Raw genomic sequence first — 18047 nt, 5'->3', positions numbered from 1 at the left:
CCCTGTTGAAAAGAAACTACCTCAACAAATTCAAATCAAGTCTTACTAACACTTATTCTTTCCTGGTGTAGTTGTTTTCTTGAAAAATTCAAGAATTGTTCTCTGACACTTGTGATAAATTTCAGGAGGTCTCTCTCTAGAGTTATCTGAAGTAACATAAAGACAGAAAACAACACTACAGTTCACTGTAATGTGAAGAGGTAGTGAGGGAGAGTGTACCTGATAGGTTGACTAGATAAAGTAACTTACCCGACAGAGTTAACAGCAGTTCTCAATAGTACCTTCTCATCTGATTTTGTTTACTTTGTGTGTTCAGTTTACACAAGGAGAGAAAAAACGGATTGTACACCTTTAAAAATAATCTTAGCTTGCTATATTTTGCAGGCTTCTTGCCCAGTGTATAACTAAGGCAGGCCGAAGGCCATGCTTCTCCAGTGTTTGCAGAGTACTTAATCCATGCTGTGCAAGCAACTTCAGTTTTGTCTCTGATTCTGGTCTGAGTATCAAAGGAAACAGTCCTCAATTAGTATTTTCTCTTTTTCTTCTATTCACATGACTTGTTTGACGAAAACAAATAGCTAGTAGGTTCTAAACTAGCTCTAGTTTAGAAATGCTGTACATGAAACATTAAGCCCATTTACAGAAAGCTCGTATGCAGTAGGTCTCAAACCCCTACTGCAACAAAACATTCACGTCCAAAACAGCCCAACAAAGCAAACTAGTTTTACACAAACTATGGGAATCAATTCAGAAGCTGTCTAAAGGCTTGTTTCAAATATTTCTGAACTGAAGAATTCTTACATTGTTTTTTTTCTGCATAAGAATATGAACAGCATCCCACCAGGATGTTTGCTTCTCAGTATAGCACTGTTTGCACAGCAGCAACAGTAAGAAAGGAGGCTGATGTGTTTCATTACGAATATTAAATTTCTCTTGCAATTCTAAGTTGCTAGTGAATACCATCCCGAGTAGAAATACCTGTTTTTGTGAAAATAAATAAACAACAACAACCAAAAAATTAGATACCAAAAGAAATAAAGGAAAATAAAGGAGAAGAAAATAAATAAGAAAAGATAAAATAGCACTTAAATGCATTTAAGATGTACGAAAGTGCACTGACTTCAAGGTCCAACAGGCAAATGGATTCAGGAGTATCTGTCTCAAGTCTTGATGTTTCTTGCAGCAAGTGAAAAAGTTGTTTTTAAAATTGTCACATTGGGGGTAGCACCACTGCAAACCAAGCCACACAGGGTGCTGGAGACTACCAGCACACTACATTGTGCATTTGAACAGCACCTGTGCAAAAACAAAGCAGTAGCAAGTTAGTATCTACGTCCTAGGGAGGAAGGCTAGCGTCTGATCAAAGCTGGGTTTCATTCCAAGAGAAGTAAGGAGCTCTGAAGATTTCTCCCATCCTAGGAGCTTCCTAGCAACCTCTTCCCACCTGTCTGCCTTTGTCTAACAAGCTGGAACTAAGCATTTTGAAAAGCAGATGTAACACTCTTCAAGTGATTTCTCCATCTGTTTTGATTACACAAGTAACTTTTAAAGGAGAAATACCAACTTCACAGAAGTGCACAAGGCAAACATATTGGTACATTTGCTCTTTCTGTCAAGGCGAAAAATGGAGAGAACATCTCCAAGGAAGCACATAAAAAATTTAAACATGAACTTCTCCATTTTGAGGTATCAGGTTAAGCTGATGTATTATACAGACATCCTTCCCGTTTTTCTAAGTCTGTAAAGCTCAAGAGATCTACCATTTTCAGCAAAGAAAACAACCTGAATGCTTAATTTCTGTTTTGAATTCAGTTTTGTTTTTTACTCCTGCAAATATGCTTACATGGCTTTTCCTCTAATAGGGGAAATCTTTATCCCATGTATAATAAGCACAAGCCTTTGAGTGCTGTTGTTTTGGGTTTTTTTTTTTTTTTTTTGTTTTCATTTTTGTTAGTTTGTTTTTAAATACACATTACAAAATAATATAAAGAAACAAACCTCTTAGGAGAGACTGTAAAACTATAAACTTTTTTCCTTTATACCTACACGTATCTCTCTTTAGCTATGTCTATCAAGAAAAAAGGCCATAGTTGTTGCTGTAGTTATTGTTTTGTATCCTGCTAGATCATTTTAGATTTAATAATCTAAACATTTCTGAAAACTAACAGCTAGGTAGAAAACTACCAGTATTCTAATCTTCTCTCACTCAATTTCAAAGCCAGACTTCATCATCAAGTCTCAGCAATTCATCCTAGAGTTACTTCATTTTTATGCTTGGAAACTGCATTCTTGCATTACAAGATGTGCCTTCCTATTAACACTTCCTAGTGTTCAGACACAAAAGGCTAAGCAGACAGCTGAAGTGAAAATGAATCAAAGCAGACAAGAAGACAGCACTGTGGAAGCAGGAAGTGCATGAGAAATTCTTCAGAAGCAGGCGTGACAGTACCACCTCTCAGCAACAAGCATCAATGGAAGCTTCGTGCACATCACCCCCTTGCATTGATACACTGAACAGCTGTCACAGCCCCACCTCTTTCGTTGCAAAAGGAAGGAGCTAAAAAAGCTCCTCTGAAACAGTCGTGCTTCAGTTGAATTTAAGAAACACCTCTTACCATTATCATATTTATTAAGTTCTTCTTACATTGGTGCTCGTGTACTGACATTGCTTGTCTCATCTATGCCAAGGAAAGAGAAGCCCCCCTCCCAAAGAGGCTTTCAAATAACGTCAGTAAACCCCTTGTGTTGGCAAAAGATTCCAGTCTTTTTCAAGAAATTGTCCTTGCCACGGCTTAAGCTCAGCAACATATGACCTAGAAAACAAAAATGGGATTTCACATAAAAACACTGAAGGACAACCCCAACAGTGGGCTGCTCTTGCTACTTAAGGTTGGGAATCGAGCCGCTTAACTCTTCAAGTAACTATTCATAAAATTAAAAGAGATCTATGGAACTTTCTTAAGGATTAATTCTTATTACCAGACTGGCTTTTGCGATCACAAGCCAACATTTCCAGCTTGTCTTCTCCAGTGGGATCCCCTTTTATTAGTTTTGACTTTGGTTTAAGAACCTGGAGAAGAAAGGAGAGGATTTGTCACAGCTTCTTTACAACAAAAAGCAGATCACTTAGTTTAGTCTTGAACATTAGGAAACATATTCTTATTTCTAGCACAAGAGAACTTTAGAAATATACACTCATTCTGAAGGCACTCTGCAACATATCAATGAAGAAGACACAGTGAGTAATTTTGGCTACTGCCAATAGCTGTAAGCACACACAAGAGAAAGTAAAGTTCTGAACACCAGCAGTTGCACAAAATGGAAAATTAGTAGTATTTCATAAGGCAAAGAATTAAGACTGACTAAGCTCTACTGACTGTCTGTGAACAAGAATGTGGGAGATACTCAGTTAGCTCCTGTCCACGTCCTTTAAAGGCATGTGGAAGAGTAAGACTTAGTGAGGGGAGAACCTTACAAACACTAATTAATCTTTGGAATATGGGTGTTCCGCACATGTACAGCAAGAGTGGTCAAGAACTGCATTAACTACAGGCAGAAAGTGAAAAGTGACTTACGTTGAAACTTTTCAAATAACACAGTGCTGCCAGTTGACACGCATCGCTCCACTGCACCTCACTGTTCTGGGCCAGTTTGAGCAGAAACGTCCCAGCATGCATGTATAGCTGTCCTTTCATTTCCAGGACGGTGTGAGACAGCTCCTCAGCTTCTCTCACATACTGTTTCACAGAGTGAAGGAGACGATCAAAGCTAGAAGGCAGAAAAGACTCATTTTCAACAAAGTCCTGGTAAAAGCCATCGCATGCTTTGGGTCAGTGTTATTTAACTGTGGACCGAGCAACTCGGTGATTCAACTGCTACTACCACCTCAGTTGTTTAAACCTGAGTTGCACAAGAAAGCAAGACAACAGCCTCAAGTTCCCAAAGCACTGACCTTCACTTATGGAAGTGAAATCAACTGAAGTCAGTAGAAGTCAGTATGAAAGAAAACATAACAGGAAGAATGGAACACAGAACTTCACCAAGAAATGGGCTACAAACATTGTTTTGCACTATTCCGGCCGTGCTGCAGGTGATATACCTTGAAGTCAGTTGGCTTAGCTGGCCTGACCAGTTTTCCCTGAAGAAGAATGCTCTTACTGGGGGTGGCCTTCTGCTTCCCATTTATATCTACAATTCTTCATCATATCATATCATATGCGGGTTGTGTTAAGCTGACCAGGACAAAACTGGTCCACAAATATCTGTGAAATCTGAATTAGATGCTGAAGTATAGAACAAAGTTCTCTTACTGAAGAGACAGAAGGCAACCGACCCAGGATATCACCAAGTCTTCTCCAAGGCTTGTAGCTTGGACAAATACATAGCTTGGGCTTCAAGCCTACTAAGAACCTTAGTACAGAGAAACTCCTCTCCTGTCCACAAACTGGTTACGCAGGGAAATTGATACCTGCTAGATGTTCTCTGACTAAGAAAAAAGTATTCCGTTCTGGACTTTTAAATACAAAAATGATAAAACAATACCTTTCAAGCACCTCTCTGCACTGACAGACATCTCCCAAAGCAAATTTCATTTTAATAAAGCTAGAATGAGCCAGTAGATGACTGCTTTTGATAGCTCTCCAATTCTTTGTATTAGATTCCAAGTCCTGGGCTGATTCAAGGTATTCCTAAAGAATAAAGTTCATCAGAGGAAGAGGAATAACCATCTTTCTGTGAAGGCAAGGATATTACTTCTCCAGGACACACTGCTACCTAACTCACTTTCACAGGTGAGGCATTAATGTATCTTTCAGCAGTGAAGTTCCAGGAACTCTTCAAACAGTTCTCTCCTTGATGAAGCTGCTATATCTAGCTTAGACTTGAAGTTAGAAAATATACAAGGTTTAACTTTAGGAAGAAAATCCCCATTAAACAATTGGCTTCAGTTGACTTTCATTTGGAGGAGTTACATTATTTGAGCAATAGCTGTCAGTGGAACGAAACTAAGAGACTGTGACCAGTTTTGAGGATATGGAAGATTATGACAGAATCAAAAGATGATTAAATACCTCAAGTGTCTTTACGACACAGAAACACCATTCCAAGCTCGTCTCCAGAGGTATTTTCTTCTCTGCCTCCTGAACATGGAGCACAGCATCTCGTAATTTACTGAATGAGTGGTACAGTGCAACCAAGTTTGATGTTAAGAGAGACGTCATCAGGTCTTGCATGGAATTCAGCTTGAGTCACATAAAAGAGCTCATTTCAGCCATCTTCAACTTTATATTCTTGTAACTTCTCCTATGAAACATGAAGGCAACATAATTAATTTTTTTTTCTGCATCAGTCTTTTCAACAACCACATCACCACTGTTTGCTCACCTCCACTACACAGACTACAGACTTGATGAAATTACTCCAACATCTTAGAAACAAGATAACAGGGAAAAAAACTTCAGAATGTGCCTCTTGTAGATGCTAAGTTAAGACTGTCAGACAGTTTGATTCAGAGACAGCACACCTTGTTACAGAATAGCTAGTCCGTATGAGAACTGTTGAATCACAGTTTGAACCTCTGATTGATCACCGCAGGTGAGCACTGAGTCAGCCCTGGGACTGCAGGTGAAGGCAATTCAGTTGTGTGACCACAAGGGATGGAGCCCGGCTGCACCTCTCCTAGACCCCATTTAAGGGCTGACTGCCACTGAGGAAGGATCTCTCTCTGGAGATCGCTCCTCATGGAGTTTCTTGTGAGCCCACAACATCAGTGAGCATTTTTTCATTTATCTCTGATTATCTTTCTCAACGTGATAACCTTACCAGCCTAACTTTTCTATATACTACATAGCATCTGTATACTTATTGACCATACACTAGTCCAAGTAAAACAAAAGAAAACCAACAGAAGCCCCTAAGAACCTCAATGTCATTGCTGCTGTGCTACATAAAACTAAGTGCCAAAGTGACACTGTATAACTGAAAGCATTTACACAGTAGTTGAGAATGACAGCACTTCCCACACACTTCATTTTTAAACTCAAAAAACTAAAAAGGAGTTTAGTCACAAGAGACACATCAGGTATTGCCTATCTAAGCTCAACTTCTTAGATATTATTACTAACAATTTCCTCACATTTTTGAACAGATAAACCTTAAAATGCATGTGAAAGTCCAGAGCTGTAATTTTCATGCAAGCTAGAAAAAAACAGCAGGCAGCAAAGAAATTAATATGTAATTGATTTAAGATTCCTGATTCTAAAATAATCTAGCCAAGGAAATATTGAGATGACTAGATGACATGAGAAGCTGGAATTTACCTTCAACCTTCAAGAGAGCAGCAGCATTCCCAGGGAGCAGCCTGGCAGCTTTCTCAACCCAGTATTTTGCTCTTCCATCACTGATGTCTTTATTGCAGAATAGCTCCACAATCTTCAGCACCAGATCTTTCTATACTAGGTTCAGATCCACAGAACACTAGTTTTCCCCATGCACAAGCAAGACAAAAAAAGGTTACTGGTAACTTGTATTATATTTGTATACTACTGGTAACTTGATCTTGCAATCCATATAAAACAGGAAAGAAAATGATGGCCATTCAACAGACCCAGATATTCCAACTACAACTCTCAGTAAATACTTTTTGAATTCACTGTGAAAAGGCCACCACTAGATTATAGCACTCAGATAACTGCTGGAATTCAGAAGAGAGTAAAAGAAAGAATGCCAAAATCAGATCCTCTTCCCCTACGGCTGCTTACTGCTATATGTAGGCAGCTGGACTATGACTACTTGTCTAACTCAGTATGGAGACTTATGGGAAAAAAGATGTCATCAAGGGCAAGAGCGCTTCACTCTGTTGGCAACAGGATTTTTCAACACATCCTCCCCCTGCCCAAAGCCTGATCGAAGGAATTTTGTCTGAGAAGTTCACATTCATTCACTTGCCTACTCAGCACTTCATTTGCTCTGCCCCTGTCTACCTCTGTAACAAGAACACCACCAGTAACAAACAAACAGTGTCACTGAAAAACACCTTTGGTGGAGTTTTCCAGTTGCAACTAGGTTACCATTATCCCTGCTAGGCAATTCCACAGCAGACACAGACCCTTAGTCCAAAGGGCAATGGTGAGACTATCACAGCAGCTACCAGACAGATCAAGTCAGGACACAAAAGAAAGGATCGACTGGAAAAATAAATTAAAAACAGAAGCCAATTCTATAAAAAAAATAATCATTTTTTAAGTACATCATAGACAGATTTAGCAATAAAAAATGTACATCATACAATTTGCCCACAAATAACACATTTTCTACTCTGGGTTTAAGGAATGCACTGTACAGGGGCATTGGTGCTGCATGAATGACTGCAGGCAGAGGTGTAGCAAAGTGAACACTAAACATTTCATCATTTAACGTAGAAAGCATTGAAAAAGAAAAATGACAATTTTCCCAACCTCTTTCCATCACCCATCACAGACATGGGAAGCACAGACAGATGGCCACTGGGCATGACGTACAGGGTCTTCATGACTGGGGCTTCAGGGGCTGGCCGTGGTCACTGTGGAGAAGGGAAGAGCGTGGTCAGCAGTCATGGAGACAGGGCACCTACTCTGGGCTGGAGCCCCTACAGCAGAGTTGCAGGGTTTCAGGCTGCACAAAATACCATTTGTCTCCTTTTGTATTCAGAGTGACTCAAAATCAAACCCCGGCAGTGTCACAGCCTGGGCAGAGCACTGCAAAGGAACCCTAAACCTGTCACCTCCCTTCCTAGACCATTCAGATCACTCAAAGAATCCTCGCTCCCTTCAGCAATCCCAGCCTCTCCCCAGGGGGCTAGGACCACAGGGCTCTTCCTTGGTCAAGAACTCTCCATCCAATTCTCAAAGCTCTCACACAGCTCAGACATCTTCAGCTTGGTCATACTAGCAGTGAAGTGCATGCACCCACCTGCCACAGCTTCGCAAGAAGGCACAACTCCCAGTGAATTATCTGATGGGCCAGCTATGTCACACTAACAGAAAGAAAAGAAGAAGAAAAAAAAACTGAGAGAGGGAGAAAAAAGGCCCTCACTCAACTAAGGACTTTGGGGCTCCCTCTAGGACACCTGTTATCTCAGCACAGTTCACAGTTACTTACAATGCACACAGCACCTACAAAAGCATCACGCTCCAACAAGCAAGGAAAACAAATCCACCATGCTGCAAAGGGCTCGTAGCTCTCACTAGGTGACGCCCGCTCCGTGTACAGAGCATGCACAGAAACTGCACCTCAGCTCTTCTACTTCTTCTTCTGCTTCCCCTGATGTTTCAAGCTGGTGCTACCCATGCCTGCTGATGATGCTTCACGCTCTGGCACAGCCGCCTGTAAAGCTTAAATCTGCTCTGCACCCTCGCTTAAAGTCACATCTTTTTCAACCAGTTCCAGTACTCTCAGAAGTAGAAAACCAAAGGGACGTTCCAGTGGAACGGCACTAGCTCAAACACCTTCCCTCGCTGCTGCTCCCAGGACCCCCAGCACTCCTTTTGCCCCGCCTGCACAACGCTTCTTTCTCTGTCCGCGCGCTCCTGGCAACAGAAATTCCACCAACAGCCCTCAACAAAACTGCTCTCTTCCAAACACTCAGGGCATCTAACGAGCCCACGCGGCGGCTGCCAAAAGAGCAGCTTCTGGAAGAGACGGGGACACTGAAGGCAGTAAAGAAGGAAAAAAAAAAAAAAAAAGAAAAGTCATTAAAGAGCAACAAAACCTGAGAACATCCCCTCAGTTGGCTAGAGACTGCTCTGCAAGCACACACCTGCCTGCCACTGCTAACCAAGCAACCACCTCCCGGCCTTCGCTTCACAAGCAATCACCTGCCTGCCTGCCACTGCTTTGCAAGAACCCATCTGCCTGCCTTTGCTAAGCAAGCACACGTCTCCCTGCCTTTGCTTCACAGCCATGCACCTGCCTGCCTTTTCGAAGCAAGCATGCATCCATCTACCTGCCGTTCCTTCATATGCACCTGCCTGCCTTTGCTATGCAAGCATGCACCTGCATGCCTTTGCTAAGCAAGCAAGCACACCCATACCTGCCTTTGCCTCACAAACGTACCCCTACCTGCCTTTGCCTCACAAGCACCTGCCCGCCTTTGCTTTCGATGCGTGCACATGCTTCCCTTTGCTCTGCAAGCACACACACGCCTTTGCTTTGCACACACCTGCCTGCCTTTGCTTCTCAAGCACATTCCATTCTGTGGCCCAGGAAGAGGTCTGTTCTCTCTTCATTACCAGTGCCTCTGTACACACTGAAAACCAGGAGGAAGAGGCCATGATAGAAAGTCAGAGAGATTCCTGGAGCACAAGGGACCGTTTCACAGGAACAAGCCCCCCGCCGTCTACGTGAACACTGTTCCACTCCTGTCAGCCAAGTCAGGGATGCCCCACACACATTCGCTTTCACTGTTAACACTCTCTCACTGTTAACTCACATTGTTAACTAGCAATAGGACTGGAGGGAACGGCCTCCATTTGAGCCGGGGGAGATTCAGGCTGGATGGTAGGAAATACTGCTTTTCCAAAAGAGTGGCTGGGCGCTGCAAAGGGCTGCCCAGGGAGTTGGTGGAGTCACTGACCCTGGAGGTGTTCGAGGAACGGTTAGACGCTGTGTCGAGGGACATGGACGAGTGAGAACTATTGATGATAGGTGGATGGTTGGACTGCTGATCTCGTAGGTCTCTTCCAACCTTGGCGATACTAGGATTCTGAGATCTTGCTACCTGGCCTACCGTGCCTGTTACCATCTTCCGAACCTGCCACTTCACACTGGCAGAAGAATTTCTCACCTACTTTCCTCCCTGCCCCAATGGGAGGAAAGGCATCATCTCCACTTGACAGGCTGGAGCAGTAGCACGTTGCACTTGTGAGTTTTTCAAGACCCCTTTAATCCCCAGAGGGAATAAAACTGCCCAAACAAAAAGGCTGCAGCGGGGCTCTCTCCAGCACACCTGTTGTCTCAGCACAGTTCACAGTTACTTACAATGCACACAGCACCTACAAAAGCATCACGCTCCAACAAGCAAGGAAAACAAATCCACCACGCTGCAAAGGGCTCCTAGCTCTCACTAGGCGACGCCTGCTCCGTGTACAGAGCACGCACAGAAACTGCACCTCAGCTCTTCCCCATTTATCCCCCCACCATTTCTACAGGCAGCTAGAGACATTGTGCAAAGGTCTCACGGAGAAGACAGGATGTACAGGAGATTTCTCACTTCTCTGGTGCAAGAACACTGCTTCTCGAGATGAGAAATATTTTTCAAACAAGCACCAATCAACCATTGTAACTAACAACTGAAATAGCATTTCCCCTGAAAAAAAAAAAAAAAAAAAAAAAAGCCTGTCCAAGGACCTCTCCTCACACACTTGCCAAAAAGGCCAAAAACATCATTCCACTAGGCAGGCTTACTGACAGAACAGCAGGCTTCCCTTCACCGTGCATCACGTGGACACAAACAGGCTGTTGGTGCAGGGAAGGCAACTTCACCTGAGCATCTCACCACAGACGTTCCCTCCGCTCTGCTTTCCTGCCAAGATACAAGGAGAAAAGCCACAGCTCATCCAAGCAACAACTGGAAACAAGTCCAGAAAATTCTCCATTCCAAAGCACTTCCTGGAGAGGTACAAAGGAGTCCGCCAAAGGGAACACGTGCTCACACTGTGGCCTTCGGAGAAACACGCTGCCTTTGTGCTCCTGGTTCCCCAGGGCTCTTCTTCATCACCTTCTGGGCACAGCACAATAGCTTTTCTTGTACAAATCTAGGCCCTACGTACCTTCCTCCACCCCAAAATAAAGTCCGACATAGAGCTGCGGCGCAGAGATTGGATGCTGACAAGAGCACTAGAAGAGCAGAACAGGGGAAGAGCACATACAGACAAGGCAGAAATAAAGAAGAGCAGCAGAGAAGAAAAAGAAGAAAGGATGCAGGTAAGAAAGAAGGGCAGAAGATGAAAAGCGCAAGAGAGAAAACGGTTGGATCCAGGCAAGACAGCAGAGCAATGAGGAGATGAGCAGAAGAGGAGGAGAGCAGGAGAATAAAAGAGAGGATGAAGGTAAGAAAGACGTGCAGACGGGGAGAAGAGCAGAAAGGGAGATGAGCCAAGACAGCTAAGGCAGAAAAGCAGAAGTGGAGAGGAGCTGAAGAGAAGAAGAGAGAATACGGGTATGGCAGAAGTACAGAAGATGGGAAGACAGGACACGGGTCCGTGAGAAGCGCAGAAACGAAAAAGAACAGAAGGGAGGAAGAGAGCACAGAAGAGCAGAGAAGGAAAAGAGCTGTGAAGTAGAAGAGCAGAGAGTGGTCAGAACAGAAGAACCGTAGAGCGCAAGATGTGCAAAGAGGATACAGTTAAGTCAGAAGAGTGGATGAGGAGAACAAGAGGAGAAGAGAGGATACGGGTAAGAAAAAAGAAAAGCAGAAGAGGAGTACAGATGCAGGAGAGGACTCAGGATACAAGGAAGAAAGAACAGCAGATGAGCAGAAAAAAAGAGGATAACACTCAGGGAGAAGAGCTGAAGAGTAGATGAGGAAGAGAGCAGAAAGGGGAAGCACGGAAGAGGGAAGAGCAGAAAAGACAATGCTGTCTCTTCTGTCCTCGCTAGCAATGCCCCCAAGAGACAGCCAAAGCCAGGAGAAAAAGTCCACGGTTTAAAGTTAGTGATGTTCTCCGAGGCACAAAGGACCAGTTCACAGTAACAAGCTCGGCATACGCTGCATGGGCACTGACTCATTCCTGCACTGTTCTCAGCTAAACCAGGGCTGTCCCACAGAAATCCCTCCTTTTCATTGTTACCATAGGTCTAACTGGCCTACCACGGCCGCTACCACTTTCAAGAACTCGTAACTAATGCTGGCACTTTAAGTTCTTAGCCATGGCCTGGATAAACACAATTTTGGGCGGTGACGACTGGAAATCGCTTGGACGGGAGGGGAAACCATCCCTGGGGTGAGAACTCACTGCAGGGATGGCAAATCCCCACTGGGACGGGCAGACCCTTGGCAAGGAAGAGCACTGGGCTGCCAAATGCCCATCGGGATGGTCACTGATCATCGGGATGGGAAACAACTGGCATGGGAAGGATGTTTGGGTACAAAAAGTCAAACCATCGCAAGCCTGGGGGAAAGGGGCTGACCCCAACAGTCACGGAACCCCCCTGGGGGGAGGGGCTCCCCCAACTGCCACTCTCCAGCTGTCATGGCAGGTAAGGCAGCGGGCTCCCCCTGCTCTGATGCTCCAGCTGACCCCAGTGCCCCAGATCTCACCCCAGCGCACCAGATCTCACCCCTGTGTCCCTCGATCGCACCCCAGCACCCCAGACCTCACCCCTGTGACTCCAGATCTCACCCCAGCGCACCAGATCTCTCTCACCCCTGTGACCCTCGATCGCACCCCAGCGCACCAGGTCTCTCTCACCCCTGTGACTCCAGATCTCAGCCCAGCACACCAGATCTCTCTCACCCCTGTGACCCCAGATCTCACCCCAGCACACCAGATCTCTCTCACCCCTGTGACCCTCGATCGCACCCCAGCGCACCAGGTCTCTCTCACCCCTGTGACTCCAGATCTCAGCCCAGGGCCCCAGATCTCTCTCACCCCTGTGACTCCAGATCTCAGCCCAGGGCCCCAGATCTCTCTCACCCCTGTGACCCCAGATCTCAGCCCAGGGCCCCAGATCTCTCTCACCCCTGTGACCCCAGATCTCACCCCAGCACACCAGATCTCTCTCACCCCTGTGACTCCAGATCTCAGCCCAGGGCCCCAGATCTCATCCCTGTGACCCCAGATCTCAGCCCCGCGCACCAGCTCTCAGCCCAGGGCCCCAGATCTCACCCCAGCACACCTGATCTCATCCCTGTGACCACAGATCGCACCCCAGCGCCCCAGATCCCTCTCCTCTCACCCGGATCTCACCCCAGTGCCCCGGCTCTCAGCCCAGCGCCCCTTCTGGCATTTCCCCACAGAGAGATTCCCTCGACGAGCGCTGACGGTGCCTCTGACACCCGACGCCATTTTCGTTGAAGCGACTGTGCCGCCACCGGACCCCGCCTGGATGCAGCCCACCGTCCGCGGACCGATGCCGGTACCACCCCAACCCTCCCCTGTCCCCACTGCCACCTACCTGGCACCTCAGGCCTCTGTCTGGCCTGGGGGACCAGGTGTCTGGGGACAGGCAGCGCAGCTCCCACCTGGGGGGCTGCCCCCAACCCCGGCTCAGCTGCCACCTGGGGGCCTGACCCCAGCTGCGGGGCTGCACTTACCGGTGCTGCTGCTCCTACCTGGGGGGCTGCACCCAGCTATGGCTTCCCCCACCGCCCCTGCTCCCTGCTCGGGACATCCCCTGCTGGCAAGGACGCTGCTGCCCCAGCAGCCCATGGGGCTGTGGCCTGGGGCCGTGCTCCTCCACGGGGAGCCCCCGCAGCCCGCAGGCACCTGCCTGCCGCAGGCCCCCGCCCGCCCCAGCCCCCCACCCGTTCTTTTGCAGGTACCCTCCCTGCAGCAGCAGGTGCTCCCCGTGCCCTGCACCCTGCCTGACACCTGGGAGGCGCCGATGGAGCCCTTCCAAGACGCCGTGGTGCTCTCGGAGGACCGGGGGCACCCTGCGCCCACCGACGTGTGCCCCCGTCCCGCCACGGCTCCGCTCACCTGCAGCGCTGCCACGCTGGAACCAGGCGGTGAGTTCAGGGGCTGCGGAGCGGGCGGCACGCTGTCCGCACCGGCTGGCTGTGGGAAAGCTGGCATTGCTCCACCGGGGATGTTCTTGCTTTTCCAGCAGTGACAACGAGCGCAGACACCCCGGAGGACATCGCGGACGACATCGAGGAGCTCCTCATGTGGATCAACGAGGGTGAGTTTGGGGGCAGCACAGCTGGCGGGGGGGTGTTCGCACCGAGTGGGCGCGGGAAAGCTGGCATTGCCCCACTGGGGATTTTTTCCTTTTCCAGAAGTGACGGCCAACACAGGCATCCTGGACGACACCGCAGACATGGATGACCTGCTCATGTGGATCAACAACGGTGAGTCTGGGAGCAGCACAGCTGCTGGGCGGCTGTCTGCGCCGAGTGGCCGTGGGAAAGCTGGCATTGCCCCACTGGGGATTTCTTCCCTTTTCCAGAAGAGAGACCCAGCACCAACACTCTTGCTGACGATGCGGAAATTGACCATTTCCTCAACTGGATTGATGGTGAGTTTGTGGTCTGCAGAGATGGCGGGTCCGTGTCCACACCGAGCTGGCGTGGGAAGGCTGCCATCATTGTTCTGGGGGATGTTCCGCTTTTCCAGAAGCAGCCAGCGCTCCGGACAGCTGCAAAAGCAAAGACCTGATGCAGTGCATCACTGCCACGGAGCGACTGAGCCCAGATGTCTCCAGCAGCTTCGACTCCTGCTCTTCCATCGCAGAGCTGCCTGACTCCCCCAGGGCCAGCAGGGAGCTCAGCAACGAGACAGATGCTGAATCTGGGCTCCGCACCAACTCGCTCCCGCAGAAGACAGCATCCCCGGAGTTGCCTGTGCCGACCCCCCTGGCTGCCCCAGCACCTCTGGCGCCCCTCACTGCACACCTGATGGCAGAGGTGCAGCGGAGGGAGCCCCGGGTGATTCTCACCCGCCTGGCACTGCCAAACCCACTGGCTGCCCCAGCACCTCCGGCGCCCCTCACTGCACACCTGATGGCAGAGGTGCAGCGGAGGCAGCCCCGGGTGATTCTCACCCGTCTGCCACTGCCAAACCCACTGGCTGCCTCCGCACCACCGTCGCCCACCGCGGCACACCTGATGGCAGAGGTGCAGCGGAGGCAGCCCCGGGTGATTCTCACCCGCCTGGCACTGCCACCCGGATGCATCTCCTGCCGGGTGGCAGACAAACACCAGGGGGACAGCATTGAGACAGCCAAGCGCCCCGTGCCTCCTTTGCCGCAAACTGGACAGCTCCTGGAAGAGGCGCAGCAGGAACAGCCCCGCGTGGTTCTCACGCGCCTCGCACTGCCACCCGGATGCATCTCCTGCCGGCTGGCAGACAAGCACCGCGGGGACAGCACCGAGCCACCCAGGTGCCCAACGCCCGCCTGCACCACCACCAAACGCAAGAGCACCGGGCACAAGCAGCACGCTGGCAGCATCCCAGCCGCAAAGAGGAAGCTGCCGCGCTGCCAGGATGTTCCAGGCCACAAACATCGGCGCTAGGCAAAGCTGGCTGTGGCAGCACGGCGGCCAGCAGGAGGGCTCGGTGCCCATCACACCCCAACAGTGGCCCGAGCGGGAGCAGACCAAGAAACCAGCCCTCTTGGTGCAGCAGGAGACGTGGCCATAGCCGATGAATATGGCTCCCTGTAGCCCTGGGCTCCTCGCTGGCCCCCACGATACCCAGAGAGCAGCGGCACTGTTCCAGGGGCACCAGCACCGGCGCCAGCCCTACCCCTCCCAAACTGGGCTGTCCACAAGCGGCGTCTTGGACTGGGGCAATGTGGGACTCTGAAGCTGATGGACTGCAAAAGTCTTGGACTGTCAAAGCTTTGGGCTGGGAAATGTTGCTTGGGGGGTGGGAAATGGTTGGGGGGTGGGAATGGCTGGGGTGGGGAAGGGTTGGGGGTGGGAATCGCGAGTGGGAATGGGGGTGGGGGGAGGGATGATTGCGGGTGGGAATTGCGGGTGGGAATGGCTGGGGGGAGGGAATGGCTGCGGGTGGGAATTGCGGGTGGGAATTCTTGGGGTGGGGAATGGCTGTGGGTGGGCATTTTGGGGCGGTGGGATCTTTTTGGAGTGGGAAATGAAATGGCTGTACTGTGATATTGTTGGGGTGGGAAATGACTGGGGTGAGAACTGGCTGCGGTGGGAGATGGCTGGCATCAAAAATTCTTGTACTCCGTAACTGCTGGCACTGGGGATGTGGGGAGGGGGAGGGACTTTTGTGGGGTGGCAATTCTGAGTGAGAAATTGTACTCTGATACAATGTTATACTCCAAAATCGTTGGAACTGGGAGGAAAGAATTACTGGGGTGGGAATGTTGGGGGCTGGGAAGTTTTTTGGACGGGGAGGAAACTGTTGGTGGGAGGGAGCGGGGGGGTGAGAACTTGATTGGGGGGTGGGAAACTGATTAGAGGGTGGGAATTTTAGGGGGTGGGATCAGCAACTATTGTTAGGGTGGGAAATGGTTGGGAATATTGTCATTTATTTACTCTTTTGTACGTTTAACTATTAAATGGTTTGCGTTCGCTTTGCTACACCTCTGCCTGCAGTCGTTCATGCAGCACCAACGCCCCCCCAGGCCTCCGTGCCCACCTCTGGGGATGTTGGGGTGGCTGCAGGGAGCCAAGAGCTGCAGCTCCTCCACACTGAACATCTCTAGCACAATCGCTGCTGTCATCATCTCTGCTGCCTTGTTTTGTTCCTGGGGAAGGAGATGGTCACGTACTGAGCAATGGGGGTGTTGAACTGGGGGCACTGGGCAGTACTGGTGGCACTGGGAGGTCCACTGCGGGGCACTGGGAGGCTAGCGAGGGCCGCACACAGCACTGGGGTGGCTCCAGGCAGCACTGGGGGGCACTGACTTTGCACAAGGAGAGTCCAGACAACGCCGAGAGGCAATGGGACCTTAGTGGGGAACTGCAAAGAGCACCAGGGGGCACCGGAGAGCTTTGGACGGCACTTGTGGGGTTGGAGGGGGCTCAAACAGAACCCAGGTGGCACATTTTAACTAACCTCACTCATTTCCTCTTCTGCAACATCTCACCCAAGGCATTCAACAAGCCCTTTTTTCCATCGGGGGAGACTTTCTCCTTCTCTGGTGCGAGAACACTGCTTCTCGAGATGAGAAATATTTTTCAAACAAGCACCAATCAACCATTGTAACTAAGAATTGAACAGCCCTGGTCCCCTGGAAAAAAACAAACAAACAACAACAAAAAAAAGCAACCAAAAATAAAACCAGAAAAGAAAAGCCTGTCCAAGGACCTCTCCTCACACACTTGCCAAAAAGGCCAAAAACATCATTCCACTAGGCAGGCTTACTGACAGAACAGCAGGCTTCCCTTCACCGTGCATCACGTGGACACAAACAGGCTGTTGGTGCAGGGAAGGCAACTTCACCTGAGCATCTCACCACAGACGTTCCCTCCGCTCTGCTTTCCTGCCAAGATACAAGGAGAAAAGCCTCAGCTCATCCAAGCAACAACTGGAAACAACTCCAGAAAATTCTCCATTCCAAAGCACTTCCTGCAGAGGTACAAAGGAGTCCGCCAAAGGGAACACGTGCTCACGCTGTGGCCTTCGGAGAAACACGCTGCCTTTGTGCTCCTGGTTCCCCAGGGCTCTTCTTCATCACCTTCTGGGCACAGCACAATAGCTTTTCTTGTACAAATCTAGGCCCTACGTACCTTCCTCCACCCCAAAATAAAGTCCGACATAGAGCTGCGGCGCAGAGATTGGATGCTGACAAGAGCACTAGAAGAGCAGAACAGGGGAAGAGCACACACAGACGAGACAGTAATAAAGGAGAGGACAACTTCTATTGGTGACTGGTTTCAGCGAAATAGAAAAATTACACTTTGTTTTAGGGAAGCAGCCTTAGGAGTCGATTCAATCTTTTTGAGAAAGTGGGAAATGGAAAGTTTCTGTGGGTAAGAACCCACATTTTGAATGAAAGGATGTGTTTGATGTAGGAGAGACATCTACAGCTGAGTCAGCTGTAGAAACGGGACACCATGTAGAACTGGAATGGCAAACGTAAGGAACTATGATCGAACATAGGAAGCTTGCGCTCCTCAAGTACTGCTTTGTTTCTGACACCAGCTGATGCAAGTGGCCTTCCCCTGAAGCTCAGCCATGCGGAAGGGCAGCGGAAGAAGACAGAGCTTTAGAAGGCACCGACGAGAGGTACAGATACACAACAGCCACCTGGACTTGATGCACTGTCTTTCTACCTAGGTTTTCTCTTTGTTCCTTCCTGGGACACATCTCCTAAGCCCTAGCTGTACAAAAATGCAAGCAATCAGACAAAGAGATGGAAAAAGCAGGGGAGTT

At 48.8% G+C, this 18047-nt stretch overlaps 1 protein-coding gene and 1 long non-coding RNA gene across 18 annotated transcripts in view; both read right to left on the bottom strand.

Annotated features, from left to right (window-relative positions):
• Window positions 1-10: 10 nt before the first annotated feature.
• Window positions 11-3030, bottom strand: LOC149913890 (uncharacterized). The gene is made up of 5 exons (XR_016460793.1): window positions 2980-3030; window positions 2616-2813; window positions 1121-1296; window positions 802-978; window positions 11-496 (listed from the first exon to the last, which is right to left on the bottom strand). It is a non-coding gene; the product is annotated as an uncharacterized LOC149913890 (long non-coding RNA).
• Window positions 3028-18047, bottom strand: part of LOC149913889 (uncharacterized) — a 28453-nt gene continuing 13433 nt past the window's right edge. For 5 of the 17 annotated variants that reach the window (XM_090128287.1, XM_090128291.1, XM_090128292.1 and 2 more), the window contains one exon: window positions 12840-14334. In XM_090128287.1, the coding sequence (XP_089984413.1) occupies window positions 13245-14334 (1090 nt within the window). In that variant the 3' untranslated portion in view covers window positions 12840-13244. The other 12 variants (XR_016460789.1, XR_016460787.1, XR_016460792.1 and 9 more) reach the window with 10 other exon arrangements.

The sequence above is a fragment of the Phasianus colchicus genome, chromosome 33 (genome assembly GCF_987193195.1).
Source record: "Phasianus colchicus chromosome 33, bPhaCol1.hap1.1, whole genome shotgun sequence".
In the NCBI taxonomy this organism is placed as follows: Eukaryota; Metazoa; Chordata; class Aves; order Galliformes; family Phasianidae; genus Phasianus; species Phasianus colchicus.
The sequence above is the reverse complement of the archived record's forward strand: the minus strand, read 5'-3'. Positions and strand labels throughout refer to the sequence as shown.